Genomic DNA, 18,904 nt, shown 5'->3' with positions numbered 1-18,904 from the left:
GGACATTCCTGTAGGAGATACTAGTGGATAGATTACATTCCTGTATGACATACTAGTGGGTAGAGGACATTCCTGTAGGAGATACTAGTGGGTAGAGGACATTCCTGTAGGAGATACTAGTGGGTAGAGGACATTCCTGTAGGAGATACTAGTGGGTAGAGGACATTCCTGTAGGAGATACTAGTGGGTAGAGAACATTCCTGTAGGAGATACTAGTGGGTAGAGGACATTCCTGTAGGAGATACTAGTGGATAGATTACATTCCTGTATGACATACTAGTGGGTAGAGGACATTCCTGTAGGAGATACTAGTGGGTAGAGGACATTCCTGTATGACATACTAGTGGGTAGAGGACATTCCTGTAGGAGATACTAGTGGGTAGAGGACATTCCTGTAGGAGATACTAGTGGGTAGAGGACATTCCTGTAGGAGATACTAGTGGGTAGTAGGACATTCCTGTAGGACATACTAGTGGGTAGAGGACATTCCTGTAGGAGATACTAGTGGGTAGAGGACATTCCTGTAGGAGATACTAGTGGGTAGAGGACATTCCTGTAGGAGATACTAGTGGGTAGAGGACATTCCTGTAGGAGACACTAGTGGGTAGAGGACATTCCTGTATGACATACTAGTGGGTAGAGGACATTCCTGTAGGAGATACTAGTGGGTAGAGGACATTCCTGTAGGAGATACTAGTGGGTAGAGGACATTCCTGTAGGAGATACTAGTGGGTAGATTACATTCCTGTAGGACATACTAGTGGGTAGAGGACATTCCTGTAGGAGATACTAGTGGGTAGAGGACATTCCTGTAGGAGATACTAGTGGGTAGAGGACATTCCTGTAGGAGATACTAGTGGGTAGAGGACATTCCTGTAGGACATACTAGTGGGTAGAGGACATTCCTGTAGGAGATACTAGTGGGTAGAGGACATTCCTGTAGGAGATACTAGTGGGTAAAGGACATTCCTGTCGGAGATACTAGTGGGTAGAGGACATTCCTGTAGGAGATACTAGTGGGTAGAGGACATTCCTGTAGGAGACACTAGTGGGTAGAGGACATTCCTGTATGACATACTAGTGGGTAGAGGACATTCCTGTAGGAGATACTAGTGGGTAGAGGACATTCCTGTAGGAGATACTAGTGGGTAGAGGACATTCCTGGAGGAGATAGTAGTGGGTAGCTAACATTCCTGTAGGACATACTTTGGTAGAGGACATTCCTGTAGGAGATACTAGTGGGTAAAGGACATTCCTGTCGGAGATACTAGTGGGTAGAGGACATTCCTGTAGGAGATACTAGTGGGTAGAGGACATTCCTGTAGGAGACACTAGTGGGTAGAGGACATTCCTGTAGGAGATACTAGTGGGTAGAGGACATTCCTGTAGGAGATACTAGTGGGTAGATTACATTCCTGTAGGACATACTAGTGGGTAGAGGACATTCCTGTAGGAGATACTAGTGGGTAGAGGACATTCCTGTATGACATACTAGTGGGTAGAGGACATTCCTGTAGGAGATACCAGTGGGTAGAGGACATTCCTGTAGGAGATACTAGTGGGTAGAGGACATTCCTGGAGGAGATAGTAGTGGGTAGCTAACATTCCTGTAGGACATACTAGTGGGTAGAGGACATTCCTGTAGGAGATACTAGTGGGTAGATTACATTCCTGTAGGAGATACTAGTGGGTAGAGGACATTCCTGTAGGAGATACTAGTGGGTAGAGGACATTCCTGTAGGAGATACTAGTGGGTAGGGTACATTCCTGGAGGAGATACTAGTTGGTAGAGGACATTCCTGTAGGAGATACTAGTGGGTAGAGGACATTCCTGTAGGACATACTAGTGGGTAGATTACATTCCTGTATGACATACTAGTGGGTAGAGGACATTCCTGTAGGAGATACTAGTGGGTAGAGGACATTCCTGTATGACATACTAGTGGGTAGAGGACATTCCTGTAGGAGATACTAGTGGGTAGAGGACATTCCTGTATGACATACTAGTGGGTAGAGGACATTCCTGTAGGAGATACTAGTGGGTAGAGGACATTCCTGTAGGAGATACTAGTGGGTAGAGGACATTCCTGTAGGAGATACTAGTGGATAGATTACATTCCTGTAGGAGATACTATTGGGTAGATTACATTCCTGTAGGATATACTATTGGGTAGAGGACATTCCTGTAGGATATACTAGTGGGTAGAGGACATTCCTGTAGGAGATACTAGTGGGTAGATTATATTCCTGTAGGAGATACTAGTGGGTAGAGGACATTCCTGTATCAGATACTAGTGGGTAGAGGACATTCCTGTAGGAGATACAAGTGGGTAGATTACATTCCTGTAGGAGACACTAGTGGGTAGAGGACATTCCTGTAGGAGATACTAGTGGGTAGATGACATTCTTGTAGGAGATACTAGTGGGTAGAGGACATTCCTGTAGCCATAAACACTGATAGACTACAGCAGAAAATCACACGTCTTCTAAGGCTAGCACACACACCGAAAAAGTGGTAAATCATCAACTGACTACACAAGAAAATCACGCTTAAACACACGCATGCACGCACACACACACACACACACACACACACACACACACACACACACACACACACACACACACACACACACACACACACACACACACACACACACTGATTATAACAGTCTGGTAGCTCAAAAAGGCCTGGGACACGAATACATCTGTAGCTGTGTACCTGTATGTGTGTTTGTGTATTTTTGTCAGTGTGCACAGACACACACCAAATGCACGCCAATGCACACACACACACACACACACACACAGTGTGTTTCTGTCAGCAGAGCCCTGATCAGGGCATATTAAACAGACTCTTGGACAATTAGGACCAGGGCTGTCGCCATGTCAACACAGCCAGCCAGTCTGCCCAGCCGCAGCATGCCCCAGCATATTAATGCTCTGACCGACCGGAGAGAGACCGGAGAACTGAGCCAACACACAGTAAGAGCCAAACCCTGGTCTGGGCTGTATGTCAGGACATGACACTGTTAGAAACTAGCATTGACTGGCTATAGAACTGACACCTACAGGAAGAGCCAAACCCCCTGGCTATCAGTGTCTCTCACTGTCTTAAAATAGTTTTATTAACAGTCTACGACCAGCCCTGGCTGCACACACTGATCTATATACAGGATAGTGAGTTGGAATAGTAGATAACAGGCTCCGGTCTTAAACTAGCAGCAGGAACTGTCTACTACAGCCCTGGCTGTATACACTGATAACTACAGGAGGAGACTGTGGAGTTGTATTTAACAACATTACTGTCTACTACAGCCCTGGCTGTATACACTGATAACTACAGGAGGAGACTGTGGAGTTGTATTTAATAACATTACTGTCTACTACAGCCCTGGCTGTATACACTGTTAACTACAGGAGGAGACTGTGGAGTTGTATTTAACAACATTACTGTCTACTACACCCCTGGCTGTATACACTGATAACTACAGGAGGAGACTGTGGAGTTGTATTTAATAACATTACTGTCTACTACACCCCTGGCTGTATACACTGATAACTACAGGAGGAGACTGTGTGTGTGTGTGTGTGTGTGTGTGTGTGTGTGTGTGTTTCACATAAGCTTTGTGTGTGTGTGTGTCTCGATCTGTGTGATTTGTTTGTGTGTATCACAAATACCAACTAACAATCAGTGTGTGTGTGTGTGTGTGTGTGTTTGTGTGTTTGTGTGTCTCACATAAGCTTTGTGTGTGTGTGGGTATCACAAATACCAACTAACAATCAGTATGTGTGTGTGTGTGTGTGTGTGTGTGTGTGTGTGTGTGTGTGTGTGTGTGTGTGTGTGTGTGTGTGTGTGTGTGTGTGTGTGTATCAAATTAACTAACATTACTGTCTACTACAGCCCAGGTTGACTACTGTCAGCCTTTCACTGTGATAAACTAACATTACTGTCCACTACAGCCCAGGTTGACTACAGTCAGCCTTTCACTGTGATAAACTAACATTACTGTCTACCACAGCCCAGGTTGACTACTGTCAGCCTTTCACTGTCCAATCGTTTTTCCACCATTCATTTTTTCCCAAAGGGGATTTTAGAAACACTTAAAATAAGAGCTGTATTTCATGTAGGCTTATTCTGGCATGGCTTTTGATAACCATGGAAATATTTATTGGACAAGGTGACTTATCTAGAAATTTGCCTGTATTTACCCACCAAAAATGAAATGCTAATTAGCTGCTAATGTGGCTATCATAAAGAACTACAAATACCATGATGATCTGGATAAAACTGATGAGTCGAGGCAAAGGTAACAATCTCTGGATTAAGTGTCGAATGTTAGCTAAATGCTGCAATGAATAAATTGGCTACATTTCCTTAAATAGACCACGCTGTGAACTGCCTTGTGCAAGTTTTAAATTGATACAAAACCTGTCAGCAAAGGTGTCAGCTAGAGATGACGTGCAAGAGCTAGTAGGGATTTGTAGTCTTGCATGATGCCTACTTTGATGCTAATTAACGTTTTCGAACATCATTAATCACCCTGCCTTTCACTGTCATCAACTAACATTACTAACTGACTCCTACAGTACAGGCACCAATCACCCTGCCCATCTGGACATAAGGAATACCTATGTAAGTATGCTGTTCATTGACTATAGCTCAGCATTCAACTTCATAGTACCCTCCAAGCTCATCATTAAGCTTGAGGCCCTGGGTCTGAACCCCACCATGTGCAATTGGGTCCTGGACTTCCTGACGGGCCGCACCCAGGTCGTGAAGGTAGGAAACAACACCTTCACTTCGCTGATCCTCAACACTGGGGCCCCACAAGGGTGTGTGCTCAGCCCCCGCCTGTACTCCATGACCGCGGGGCCAAGCACGCCTCCAACCCAATCATCAAGTTTCAGTTGGAAGCAACGACGAGACTCTGGGAGTGTGGTGCAACGAAAATAACCTCTCACTCAATGTCAAACAAACAAAAGAGATGATCGTGGACTTCAGGAAAGAGCAGAGGGAGCACCCCCTATCCACATCGACGGAACCGCAGTGGAGAAGGTGGAAAGTTTTAAGTTCCTCGGCGTACACATCACTGACAAACTGAAATGGTCCTCCCGGTGACGAAGGTGCAACAGCGCCTCTTCAACCTCAGGAGGCTGAAGAAATGTGGCTTGTCACCTAAAACCCTCACAAACTTTTACAGATGCACAATTGAGAGCATCCTGTCAGGCTGTATCACCACCTGGTATGGCAACTGCACCACCCACAAACGCAGGGCTCTCCAGAGGGTGGTGCAGTCTGCCCAATGCATCACCGGGGCAAACTACCTGGCCTCCAGGATACCTACAGCACCCAATGTCACAGGAATGCCAAAAAGATCATCAAGGACAACAACCACCGAGCCACTGCCTGTTCACCCCGCTATCATCCAGAAGGCGAGGTCAGTACAGGTGCATCAAAGCAGGGACCGAGAGACTGAAAAACAGCTTCTATCTCAAGGCCATCAGACTATTAAATAGCCATCACTAGCACAGAAAGACTGCTGCCTACATACACAGATTTGAAATCATTGGCCACTTTAATAAATGGAACACTAGTCACTTTAATAATGTCACTTTAATAATGTCAATTTAATAATGTTTACATATCTTGCATTACCCATCTCATGTGTATATACTGTATTCTATTCTATTCTTCTGTATCTCAGTCTATGCTGCTCTGGCATTGCTCGTCCAAATATTTATATATTCTTAATTCCATTCCTTTACTTAGATTTGTGTGTATTGGGTATATGTTGTGAAATTGTTAGATATTGCTGTTAGATACTGCTGCACTGTCAGAACTAGAAACACAAGCACTTCGCTACATCTGCAATAACATCTGCTAAACGCATGTATGTGACCAATACAATTTGATTTGATTTGCCTTTCACTGTCATAAACGAACATTACTAACTAATTTAAACCTTACACTGATGGCTGCAGGAGGTATTGTTGTTACCTAACAGGCTCTAGCATTAATACAGGAGGTTGTATTGTTGCCTAACAGGCTCTAGCATGAATACAGGAGGTACTGTTGTTACCTAACGGGATCTAGCATGAATACAGGAGGTACTGTTGTTACCTAACGGGATCTAGCATGAATACAGGAGGTACTGGTGTTACCTAACAGGCTCCAGAATGACTACAGTAGGTACTGTTGGTACCTAATAGGATCTAGCATGAATACAGGAGGTACTGTTGTTACCTAACAGGCTCTAGCATGACTACAGGAGGTGTATTGTTACCTAACAAGCACCAGCATGACTACAGGAGGTACTGCTGTTAACTAACAGGCTCTAGCATGAATACAGGAGGTTGTGCTGTTACCTAGACTGACATGTCTAATGAACACATCAGAGATCTATGAAAGGAAATCTATCCATCCAGACTAAGGAGACAAACAGCCAAACACATAACAGAACGGTGAGAAGGAGAATTAACACTGAATAACCTGTACTTCACCACTCCACTGTCCATTCCACCATCTCTTTAGTCTTTATCTCTACTGAACATGTTTCACTCCACGCCTGGTCTGTGTCCCAAATGACACCCTATATAGTTCCCTACTTTTGACCAGAGCCCATTGGAACATACCCCTGGTCTCATTTAGGAGTTTCTCGACATGCTGGGTAGACTAGGTGAACCCACTTCTCCCTCTGGTCGAGGACACGTAGGGGGAATATCATTGTGTAAATGTCTGAAGTCCTCACGTCAGTTTGACATGCTGCTGGATCATGGAGATAAATGATAGATGGTTAAACAAGAGGTAGATTCTGAGAAATCTCTCCCGTCTGTCTCTGTAAGATGCAGTCCATTAATCCCAAAAAGACTGAAGTATTAAAGAAAGCAGCTACTGTCTGTCCCTCCCTCCCTCCCTCCCTCCCTCCCTCCCTCCCTCCCTCCCTCCCTCCCTCCCTCCCTCCCTCCCTCCCTCCCTCCCTCCCTCCCTCCCTCCCTCCCTCCCTCCCTCCCTGTCTGTCTGTCTGTCTGTCTGTCTGTCTGTCTGTCTGTCTGTCTGTCTGTCACACACACAGTTCTATACACAGTGACATACTGTCAGTCAGAGCAGGTCATAAATGGAGGGTTTTTGTCCATCAGGTCTAATTGTCGCCTCTGCTGCCTGCTGCTCTCTCTGCCTTTCAACACACACACACACACACACACACACACACACACACACACACACACACACACACACACACACACACACACACACACACACACACACACTGCTGCTCTCTCTGCCTTTCAATCATCCCTGCCTCCCAACACACACACACACACACACACACACACACACCCTGCTGCCTGCATCTCTCTATCCTTCAATCATCCCTGCATGCATGCCTGCTGCAGAGACAACACACACACACACACACACACACACACACACACACACACACACACACACACAAAGCCGTACAGCCTGAATAAGAACAGCCCTGATCAGTGAGAACACTGAGTATCAGACAGCTGTATGTAGGTTCATCAGTAATTGATAAACCATCGTAGATATTGAACCTATCCTAAAGCTGCCCCACAGCAGCTCTCCAGTGGAAAGGGAAGGATATTGCTTCTGCAGTACAGTGTTCAGACACACACATAGCTCTACGTCAGGTTCACATAAATAGAGGGAGAAAGGGGGTTTAAACTGGTATAGTAAACAGTACGTATACACCCCCCCCCCACCCCATCCCTCCCAGCCCGCTCACACAATGTAACGTTAGCTGAATTTACATGCGGCTGCTGGCGGGTATCTTGCGTCCGTCCCTGAACCAGGTAATCTGTGGTCGTGGGAAGCTGTGGATACGTGGAGCCTGGATCAGAGCAGCCTCTCCCTGGGACACAGTCTGGGAACGCTCCCCCTCCACAAAATCACCCATATCTGGGGGAGGAGGAGAGGGGGAGGTAGGGAGAGGGGGTTGGTGGAGGAACAGAAAAGGAAAGCGGGAGAGAGCGATAGAAAGTCATCAGGAAAGAAAGTGAGAAAATAATAAGGAAGGAAAACCTTAAGGGAAAAAATATATATATAAAGAGAGAGATAGGGAAAGAGAGAGAGAGAGCGATACAGAGAGAGATAGAGAGATATACAGAGAGAGATACAGAGAGAGAGTGAGAGATACTGAGAGAGATACAGAGAGAAATACAGAGATACAGAGAGATACAGAGAAAGAGAAAGAGAGAGAGAGAGAGAGATACAGAGAGAGAGAGATACAACGGACAGCTACTTACAGGCGACCTGTACTTCAGTGCTGCTCTGCATGATGGCTCCTACTCTGTTTCTGACGATGCATCTGTAGAAACCAGCATGGGAGCGGTCCAGAGACGGAATAAGGTACCTAACGGATGGACACACACACATAAACATACACACACACAAACACATAAACACCAGGCATAGCTATTAGTCATAGTCAATACTTACTACTGTGACAGACACATAGCTTGGGCTTTGTCGTCAACGTACAGAATGTAGTGGCTAAGTAACTACTAGTAACTGAGTAAGTAACTGAGTAAGTAACTGAAGAAAGAAACTGAAGTAAGTAACTACTAGTAACTGAAGTAAGTAACTGAAGTAAGAAACTGAAGTAAGAAACTGAAGTAAGTAACTACTAGTAACTGAAGTAACTGAGTAAGTAACTGAAGTAAGAAACTGAAGTAAGTAACTGGAGTAAGTAACTACTAGTAACTGAGTAAGAAACTGGAGTAAGTAACTGGAGTAAGCAAAAGGAGTAAGAAACTACTAGTAACTGAAGTAAGTAACTGAAGTAAGTAACTGGAATAAGTAACTGAAGTAAGTAACCACTAGTAACTGAAGTAAGTAAGTAACTGGAGTAAGTAGCTGGAGCAAGTAACTGAAGTAAGTAACTGGAGTAAGTAACTACTAGTAACTGAGTAAGTAACTGGACTAAGTAAGTGGAGTATGTAACTGGAGAAAAAACTACTAGTAACTGAAGTAAGTAACTGCTAGTAACTGAAGTAAGTAACTGGAGTAAGTAACTACTAGTAACTTAAGTAAGTAACTGAAGTAAGTTACAGAAGTAAGTAACTGAAGTAAGTAACTGAAGTAAGTAACTGAAGTAAGTAACTGCTAGAAACTGAAGTAAGTAACTGAAGTAAGTAACTACAAGTAACAGAATTAAGTAACTGAAGTAAGTTACAGAATTAAATAACTGAAGTAAGTAACTACTAGTAACTTAAGTAAGTAACAGAAGTAACTGAAGTATGTTACAGAAGTAAGTAACTGAAGTAAGTAACTACTAGAAACTGCAGTAAGTAACTGAAGCAAGTAACAGAAGTAAGCAACTGAACTAAGTTACAGAAGTAAGTAACTGAAGTAAGTAACTAATAGAAACTGAAGTAAGTAATTGAAGTAAGTAACTACTAGTAACTGAAGTAAGTAACTACTAGTAACTGAAGTAAGTAACTGAAGTAAGTATGTACCAGTAACTGAACTAACTACTAGTAACTGAAGTAAGTAACTGAAGTAAGTAACTACTAGTAACTGAAGTAAGTAACTACTAGTATCTGAAGTAAGTAACTACTAGTATCTGAAGTAAGTAACTGAATTAAGTAACTACTAGTAACTGAAGTAAGTAACTACTAATAGCTGAGTAAGCAACTGAAGTAAGTTACAGAAGTAAGTATCTGAAGTAAATAAATACTAGTAACTGAAGTAAGTACCTGAAGTAAGTAACTACTAGTAACTGAAGTAAGTAACTACTATTAACTGAATTAAGTACCTGAAGTAAGTTACAGAAGTAAGTATCTGAAGTAAGTAACTGAAGTTAGTTACTACCTGTAACTGAAGTAAGTACCTGAAGTAACTACTAGTAACTGAAGTAAGTAACTATTAGTAACTGAAGTAAGTAAATTAAGTAAGTTACTACCTGTAACTGATGTAAGGATGTATGTAAGTACCTGAAGTAAGTAACTACTAGTAACTGAAGTAAGTAACTGAAGTAAGTAACAGAAGTAAGTAACTACTAGTAACTGAAGTAAGTTACAGAAGTAAGTAACTGAAGTAAGTAACTGAAGTAAGTAACTACTAGTTACAGAAGTAAGTATCTGAAGTAAATAAATACTAGTAACTGAAGTAAGTATCTGAAGTAAGTAACTACTAGTAACTGAAGTAAGTAACTACTAGTAACTGAATTAAGTAACTACTAGTAACTGAATTAAGTATGTACCAGTAACTGAATTAAGTATGTACCAGTAACTGAAGTAAGTAACTGAAGTAAGTAACTACTAGTAACTGAAGTAAGTAACTGAATTAAGTAACTACAAGTAGCTGAGTAACAGAAGTAAGTATCTGAAGTAAGTATCTGAAGTAAGTAACTACATGTAACTGAAGTAAGTACCTGAAGTAAGTAACTGAATTAAGTAACTACTAGTAACTGAAGTAAGTAACTGAATTAAGTAACTACTAGTAGCTGAGTAAGCAACTGAAGTAAGTTACAGAAGTAAGTATCTGAAGTAAATAAATACTAGTAACTGAAGTAAGTACCTGAAGTAAGTAACTACTAGTATCTGAAGTAAGTAACTCTTAGTAACTGAAGTAAGTAACTGAAGTAAGTTACAGAAGTAGGTATCTGAAGTAAGGAACTGAAGTAAGTAAATGAAGTAAGTAAATGAAGTAAGTTACTACCTGTAACTGATGTAAGTACCTGAAGTAAGTACCTGAAGTAAGTAACTACTAGTAACTGAAGTAAGTATCTGAAGTAAGTAACTGAAGAAAGTAACTACTAGTAACATAATTAAGTACCTGAAGTAAATAACTACTAGTACCAGAAGTAAGTAACTGAAGTAAGTAACAGAAGTAAGTTATAGAAGTAAGTATCTGAAGTAAGGGAAGACCCCCCTGAAATGGACAAAAATGAATGGGATGTTATTGGCACCGTATGAAACAGAAACACGATGTACAATACCACTCAAATGGACGCCGTTTCATTCAAAACTTATTGCAAATGTCATATGGCAAATGCCAAGTGTCACACAGCAAAAATCCAATAGATGGCGAGCGCGCTCCACAGTAAATGTTAATATTGCAAATGCACATCAAGTCAAGACACAAGGGTCAAATTTAGAACATTTGATATTTTTTCCTGATTAAAAAAGTGCTTTCTGGACCGTTTTTTGAAATTCTTTCAATGTTTTTGTAATTTATACATGTATAACAACTGTATGAACATACTTTTGTCATATTTTATTGTCATATTGTTATTAACTTGTCCATAAGGCATATGTTTTGTCCATTTGCAATATGATTTCATAGAAGGTCAAAAGTCAAAGTCAACCGTCAGTGAACCACTGCCAAATGCCATAAGAAATGTCCAAACACAATATGAAAGTATTGAAAGTGCCAAATCAGGATGTTTTGTCCATTTGCAATATGATATCATAGGAAGTCGAAGTCAAAAGTCAGTGAACCATGTCCAAATGGCATTTATACTGCCCAAATGATATATAGCACTATGTTAAGCCATGAATCAACCTAGATGGTCTATTTGTCATGTATGATGAGGGAGAAGTGGGACTCTTGTTTTTTAACGATTTTTTGAAAAACGTCCAAAATGACCACTCACCCAACCGTAGACCCCTTGCTCCCCCCTAAAGGCATTAAAAAAACATTTAAAAAATGTGCTCCTGGTCACCCATTTCAATCAACAGGTGCACAGCTGTCCATTTGCAATATGTTTCAATGCGCATTTACTATCACGAATTTGACATGCTCAAAAATACTGCAGAAATGCAAAATTGACTGGCCCGATGAACTCGGGATGGCTGGGCAGTGATAGTGGTTACTCTCCATCGCTCGATGGTGACATGAGAGAAGTGGGACTCGGTTGTTTTTTAATGATTTTTTGAAAAATGTCCAAAATAACCAGCTGCACCCCCTTTTGGATGGGCACGGGTGGGGGGTGCTCCCTACCCAACCGTGGACCTCTTTCACCCCCCTAAAGGCATTAAAAAACATTTTTTAAATGTGCTCCTGGTAACCCATTCCAATCACCAGGTGCACGGCTGTCCATTTGCAATATGTTTCAATGGGCATTTACCATCACGAATTTGACATGCTCTAAAATACTGCAGGAATGCAAAATCGACTGGCCTGATGAACTCGGGATGGCCAGGCAGTGATACTGTTTCCTCTCCATCGCTCATTGGTGTTGATTTCAGAATGTCAATTTGGTGACGGTCTATCACTGTTTAAACATATTGCAAATGGACACAAGTCAGCCAGCAAGTCACTGTCCATCAGTCAATTAGATATCATTCTGACACCAAACTGACACCTCACCCACTTTTTCCAACTCATTTAGAAGCCAACTATCACATATTTCAGAGCAGGCCATAAATTCACAGCGCCTTCTGTTTAAACCATAAAAAAAACATAAAACACATAGTTACATTCTAGCTGCGGGTCCAGTTCTGACATTATGTGTAGGCCTAGCTGAGGCGACCCCGAATCCCAAGTTTCGGCTCGATAGGTCATTTGGAGCCCGAACGGCGCTTGGTGCTGAATATCCACATTTTCCGGGCGTTGCTACGGGGTCCTTGAATGAGCTGTCGGACAGAAACGTTAGGGTCCGTCTCTATGGGCCGAGGCGGTTTCAATGCACCTAGTCTTGCGACTCTGGGACTTTTCTAAATGTTGTCATTTTCGTGATGGTCAAAATGAATTGAAGATATTGCACATGTACGAGGCTGTTTCTCGGTCTGATAACCGTCTAGAGGCATATAACTCACTGTGCACTATCGACTTGAGCTCTAGAACAGGTTTATAAAGTTTCAGAGCTCTAGGTCTGACGGTTCTTTGATAGTTTGAACAAAGGTAACTATTGCAGGCTCTGTGTGTCAGTAAGCCCCACACTATGTCACTCCATCGTTGCTGTGTGTGTGAGCTTTTCTTGAAAATCTGATGGGAGAAATGACTGATTTACAGTTCATGAGGGTTACCTAGTCACACATATGAAGTTTTGGAAAGATGTGACTTTTTAACCCTTCGAAACAGCCCTTATGACCCCAATTTAAGGCACTTCCGGTTGGCACAGGAAGCTGAAAGTAAACACATATCCTCATTGGGGTAGGCTTTTACATAGTTTAAAGTCTTTATGTTACGAATTGACTGATTTACACAGGGTTGAATGCAGTGCTTTTTCAAACTGCAGGTTTGGTACATCAAAACAACTTCTGGGTGAATATAACCATTTCTGGTTGCTCCAGGAAGCTTAGAATTGACACAGGTAGACCTCATAGTGGCCTGATGAATTGTCATTGAAGACAGGTTCATAAGGCATTCATAACCCACATAGACTTCAGGTTGAATTTAGGTGAGAAGGCAATGTATTCCTCTAGGGAGAGATGTCATTGTAAACTGTGAGATGAAAAAAGCCTGTTTTCACTGTTAAGGGTTAATGTCACATGGTCAATGTTAGGCTTGCACAGATCGGGAGGACCTCAGGAACGTTCCTGAGGTCTTTAAAACCTCTCTGAGACATGTGGGACGCTAGCGGGACACACTGTTCAACAGCCAGTGAAATAGCAGGGCACCAAATTCAAAACAACAAAAATCTCATAATTCAAATTTCTCAAACATACAACTATTATATCCCATTTTAAAAATACTCTTCTCGTTAATCCAACCACATTGTCCGATTTCAAAAAGGCTTTACGGCGAAAGCATACCGTTAGATTATGTTAGGACAGCGCCTAAACAAGAAAAACCACACAGCCATTTTCCAAGCAAGGAGAGGCGTCACAAAAACCAGAAATAAAGCTAAAATAACCTGTTGGGGCTAGGGGGCAGTATTTGCACGGCCGGATAAAAAACATACCCGATTTAAACTGGTTACTACTCTTGCCCAGAAATGAGAATATGCATATAATTAGTAGATTTGGAAAGAAAACACTCTATAATTTCTAAAACTGTTTGAATGGGCATACAGAGGCCCATTATCAGCAACCATCACTCCTGTGTTCCAGAGGCACGTTGTGTTAGCTAATCCAGGTTTATCATTTTAAAAGGCAAATTGATCTTTAGAAAACCATTTGCAATTATGTTAGAACAGCTGAAAACTGTTGTACAGATTAAAGAAGCAATTAAACTGGCCTTCTTTAGACTAGTTGAATATCTGGAGCATAAGCATTTGTGGGTTCAATTACAGGCTCAAAAAGGCCAGAAACATAGATCTTTCTTATGAAACTTGTCAGTCTATTCTTGTTCTGAGAAATTAAGGCTATTCCAGGCGAGAAATTGCCAAGAAACTGAAGATCTCGCACAACGCTTTGTACTATTCCCTTCACAGAACAGCGCAAACTGGCTCTAACCAGAATAGGAAGAGGAGTGGGAGACCCCGGTGCACAGCTGAGCAAGAGGACAAGTACATTAGAGTGTCTAGTTTGAGAAACAGATGCCTCACAAGCCCTCACCTGGCAGCTTCATTAAATAGTACCTGCAAAACACCAGTCTCAACTTCAACAGTGAAGAGGCGACTCTGGGATGCTGGCCTTGTCCAGTGTCTGGGTTCTTTTGCCCATCTTAATCTTTTCTTTTTATTGGCCAGTCTGAGATATGGCTTTTTTCTTTACAACACTGCCTAGAAGGCCAGCATCCCAGAGTCGCCTCCTCACTGTTGATTTTGAGACTGGTGTTTTGCTAACATAATTGCAAAAGGGTTTTCTAATGATCAATTAGCCATTTAAAAGGATACACTTGGATTAGCTAACACAACGTGCCTCTGGAACACAGGAGTGACGGTTGCTGATAATGGGCCTCTGTACGCCTATTTAGATATTCCATAAAAAAAAAATCAGCTGTTTCCAGCTACAATAGTCATTTACAACTAACAATGTCTACACTGTATTTCTGATCAATTTCATGTTATTGTAATGGACAAAAAATGACAAAAAAATGACATTTCTAAGTGACCCCAAACTTTTGAATGGTAGTGTACATTTGAGATTAGTTAAGCAGTATGTGAACATTATTAAAGTGACTAGTATTCCATTATTAAAGTGGCCAGTGATTCCAAGTCTATAGGACAGCAGCCTCTAAGTTGCAGGTTGCGTAACTGGGTGGAAGCCAGCTAGTGGTGGCTATTTAACAGTCTGATGACCTTGAGATAGAAGCTGTTTTTCAATCTCTCGGGCCCAGCTTTGATGCACCTGCACTGACCTCGCCTTCTGGATGATAGCGGGGTGAACAGGCAGTGGTGGTTGATGTCCTTGATGATCTTTTTGGCCTTCCTGTGACATCGGGTCCTGTAGGTATCCTGGAGGGCAGGTATTTGCCCCAAATGATGCTTTGTGCCTACTGCAACACTCTCTAGAGAGCCCTGTTATTGCAGGCGGTGCAGTTGCCGTACCGGGCGGTAATACAGCCCAACAGGATACTCTCAATTGTGCATCTGTAAAGGTTTCTGAGGGTTTTAGGTGACAAGCCACATTTCTTCAGCCTCCTGAGGTTGAAGAGGCGCTGTTGCACCAAATTTATTCAGCCTCACTGTCTGTGTGGGTGGACCATTTCAGATCGTCAGTGATGTGTACGCCGAGGAATTGAAAACTTTCCACCTTCTCCACTGCTGTCCCGTCGATGTGGATAGGGGGGTGCACCCTCTGCTGTTTCCAGTCCACAATATCTCTTTTGTTTTGTTGACGTTGAGTGAGAGGTTATTTTCCTTGCACCACACTCCCAGGGCCCTCACCTCCTCCCTGTAGGCTGTCATGGCATTGTTGGTAATCACGCCTACTACTGTTGTGTCGTCTGCAAACTTGATGATTGAGTTGGAGGCGTGCATGGCCACTCAGTCGTGGGTGAACAGGGAGTACAGGAGGGGGCTGAGCACGCACCCTTGTGGGGCCCCAGTGTTGAGGATCAGCAAAGTGGAGGTGTTGTTTCCTACCTTCACCACCTGGGGTTGGCCTGTCAGGAAGTCCAGGACCCAGTTGCACAGGGTGGGGTTCAGACCCAGGGCATCGACCTTAATAATGAGCTTGTAGGGTACTATGGTGTTGAAAGCTGCGCTATAATCAATGAACATCATTCTTACATAGGTATTCCTCTTGTCCAGATGGGATAGGGCAGTGTGCAGTGCGATGGCGATTGCATCGTCTGTGGACAGAGTCCAACCCTTTGACTGATAGGAGTCACTAAGCAGCCACTGTTAGACCCATGATCCCTCAGGAGGAGTGGCATCACATTAACACTGGCTACGTCCCAATTGGCACCCTATTCCCTTTATAGTGCACTACGTTTGACCAAGGCCCATAGGGAATGCCATTTGGGATGCATCCACTGTCTTTACTGTAGGTTATTCACTCCATAACTCCAGGCTCTCCAGACAGAGGGCCATTCATGTTAAATGATGTGTAGGAGTTAAATCCTCTGAGATTTAGCTCACTAGCTGGCTGGCTGTGTCCCAGTCATTTAATTGGCCTGGTTAATAAAGCTTCCCAGTGAGAAGTTTCTGTCTGTGTGTGTCGCTATGCAGTGCTATTGTAGTGTAGCTGGTTCTGTGTGTTGCTATTGGAAGGATAAACATTCCGTACTTTGCGATTTGAGGGGTGCTAGCTGATTCCCTGCGTTGTTATTGAACCGGACAGCTGATTCCCTGGTTCATTTTATTCCATTCTAGTCTCTTTGATCAGTACTGGTGGTGAATGATTAGCAGGGAGGGGGTCTGACTGACTGAGTGACTGACTGACTGCACTGACTGACATAGTGCACTGACTGACTGCACTGACTGACTGACTTACTGCACTGACTGACAGACTTACTGCATGGACTGACTGCACTGACTGACTGACCACACTGACTTACTGCACTGACTGACTGACTGACTGATTGACTGACTGACTGATTTACTGCATTGACTGACTGCACTGACTGACTGACTGACTGACTGACTTACTGCACTGACTGACTGACCTCTGACTTACTGCACTGACTGACTGATTGACTGCGCTGACTGCACTGACTGCACCGACTGCACCGACTGCACTGACTGGCTGTGAACCAGACCTAGCACTAACAACATAATGTGGTAGAGTCAGAAAGAGTTAGAGTTACAGAGAGTTACAGAGAGTACAGAGTTAGATAGGGTTACAGAGAGTTATAGAGAGTTACAGAGAGTTACAGAGTTAGATAGGGTTACAGAGAGTTACAGAGAGTTACAGAGAGTTACAGAGAGTTACAGAGAGTTACAGAGAGTTACAGAGAGTTACAGAGAGTTACAGAGCGTTACATAGTTAGAGAGAGTTAGAGAGAGTTACAGAGAGTTTCAGAGAGTTTCAGAGAGTTTCAGAGAGTTACAGAGCGTTACGTAGTTACAGAGAGTTACAGAGAGTTACAGAGAGTTACAGAGAGTTACAGGGAGTTACAGCGAGTTACAGAGTTAGAGAGAGTTAGAGAGAGTTAGAGAGAGTTAGAGAGAGTTACAGAGAGTTACAGAGAGTTACAAATAGTTACAGAGAGTTACATGGAGTTACAGAGAGTTACGGAGAGTTACGGAGAGTTACGGAGAGTTACAGGGAGTTAGAGAGAGTTACAGAATAAGAGAGTTACAGAGAGTTACAGAGAGTTACAGAGAGTTACAGAGAGTTACAGAGAGTTACAAATAGTTACAGAGAGTTACATGGAGTTACATGGAGTTACAGAGAGTTATAGAGAATTACAGAGAGTTAGAGTTATAGAGAATTACAGAGTTAGAGTTACAGAGAGTTACAGAGAGTTAGAGGGAGTTAGAGAGAGTTACAGGGAGTTACAGGGAGTTACAGAGAGTTACAGAGAGTTACAGAGAGTTACAGAGTTACAGAGAGTTACAGAGAGTTACAGAGAGTTAGAGTTACAGAGAGTTACAGAGAGTTAGAGAAAGAGGGAGAGAGAGAGAAAGGGAGAGGGAGAGAGAGAGAAAGGGAGAGGGAGAGAGAGAGAAAGGGAGAGGCAGAGAGAGAGAAAGGGAGAGGCAGAGAGACAGAGAGAGGGAGAGAGGCAGAGAGAGGGTTAGAGAAAGAGACTGGGAGAGAGAGAGTTAGAGGGAGAATTAAAGAGAGAGAGTGACAGAGGGAGAGGGAGAGTGGCAGAAAGAGAGAGAGAGAAAGAGAGCATGACCCCCTAGACACAACTATGACCAAACAACCAACAAAAACGGGTCACACCTCGTGCAGCTCTGTCGCACCCTGGGTATGTACATAGTTAATGGTAGGCTTCCAGTGGACTCTTACGGTAGGTACACCTACAGCTCATCCCTTGGCAGTAGTGCCTTTATTCTTTTGGAACTTATGTAAGTGTAATGTTTACTGTACATTTTTTATTGTTTATTTCACTTTTGTTTATTATCTATTTCACTTGCTTTGGCAATGTAAACATGTGTTTCCCATGCCAATAAAGCCCCTTAAATTGAAATTGAATATAGTACTGTAGATTACTTTATCATTGACCTCAACCAAGAGTCTCTCAGAGCGTTCACATTCAGCCACCTGACACCCCTATCAGATCACAGCAAAATCACAGTCTACTTAAACAAAGCAATACTCAATCATGAAGCATCAAAGCCAAAGGAACTGCATAATATTAAGAAATGCTATTGATGGAAGGAAAGTCGTGAAGACAACCTACCAAAAACAATTAGGCAACAACAAATTCCTTCTAGACAACTTCATGGACAAAATGTTTCACTGTTATAATGGAGGTGTAAACTTGGTAGTAGAAAACCTAAACAGTATATTTGACCTCTCAGCTTCCCTATCAAATAAAAACAGTTCAAGCAGACAACCTAAGAAAACAACAATGACAAATGGTTTGATGAAGATTGCAAAAATCTAAGAAAGAAATTGAGAAACCTGTCCAACCAAAAACATA

The 18,904-nt window shown here is 42.6% G+C and overlaps 1 protein-coding gene across 2 annotated transcripts in view; it reads right to left on the bottom strand.

The window, feature by feature from the left end:
• LOC106568787 (protein sidekick-2) overlaps nt 1–18,904 on the bottom strand; it is an 823,574-nt gene that overhangs the window by 370,302 nt on the left and 434,368 nt on the right. For both annotated transcript variants that reach the window (XM_045715764.1, XM_045715765.1), the window contains exons 3-4: nt 8,275–8,381; nt 7,780–7,927 (exon numbers count right to left, since the gene is read on the bottom strand). In XM_045715764.1, the coding sequence (XP_045571720.1) occupies nt 7,780–7,927; nt 8,275–8,381 (255 nt within the window). The remainder of the gene's footprint in view (nt 1–7,779; nt 7,928–8,274; nt 8,382–18,904) is intronic.

The sequence above is a fragment of the Salmo salar genome, chromosome ssa03, assembly GCF_905237065.1.
Source record: "Salmo salar chromosome ssa03, Ssal_v3.1, whole genome shotgun sequence".
NCBI lineage: Eukaryota > Metazoa > Chordata > Actinopteri > Salmoniformes > Salmonidae > Salmo > Salmo salar.
The sequence above is the reverse complement of the archived record's forward strand: the minus strand, read 5'-3'. Positions and strand labels throughout refer to the sequence as shown.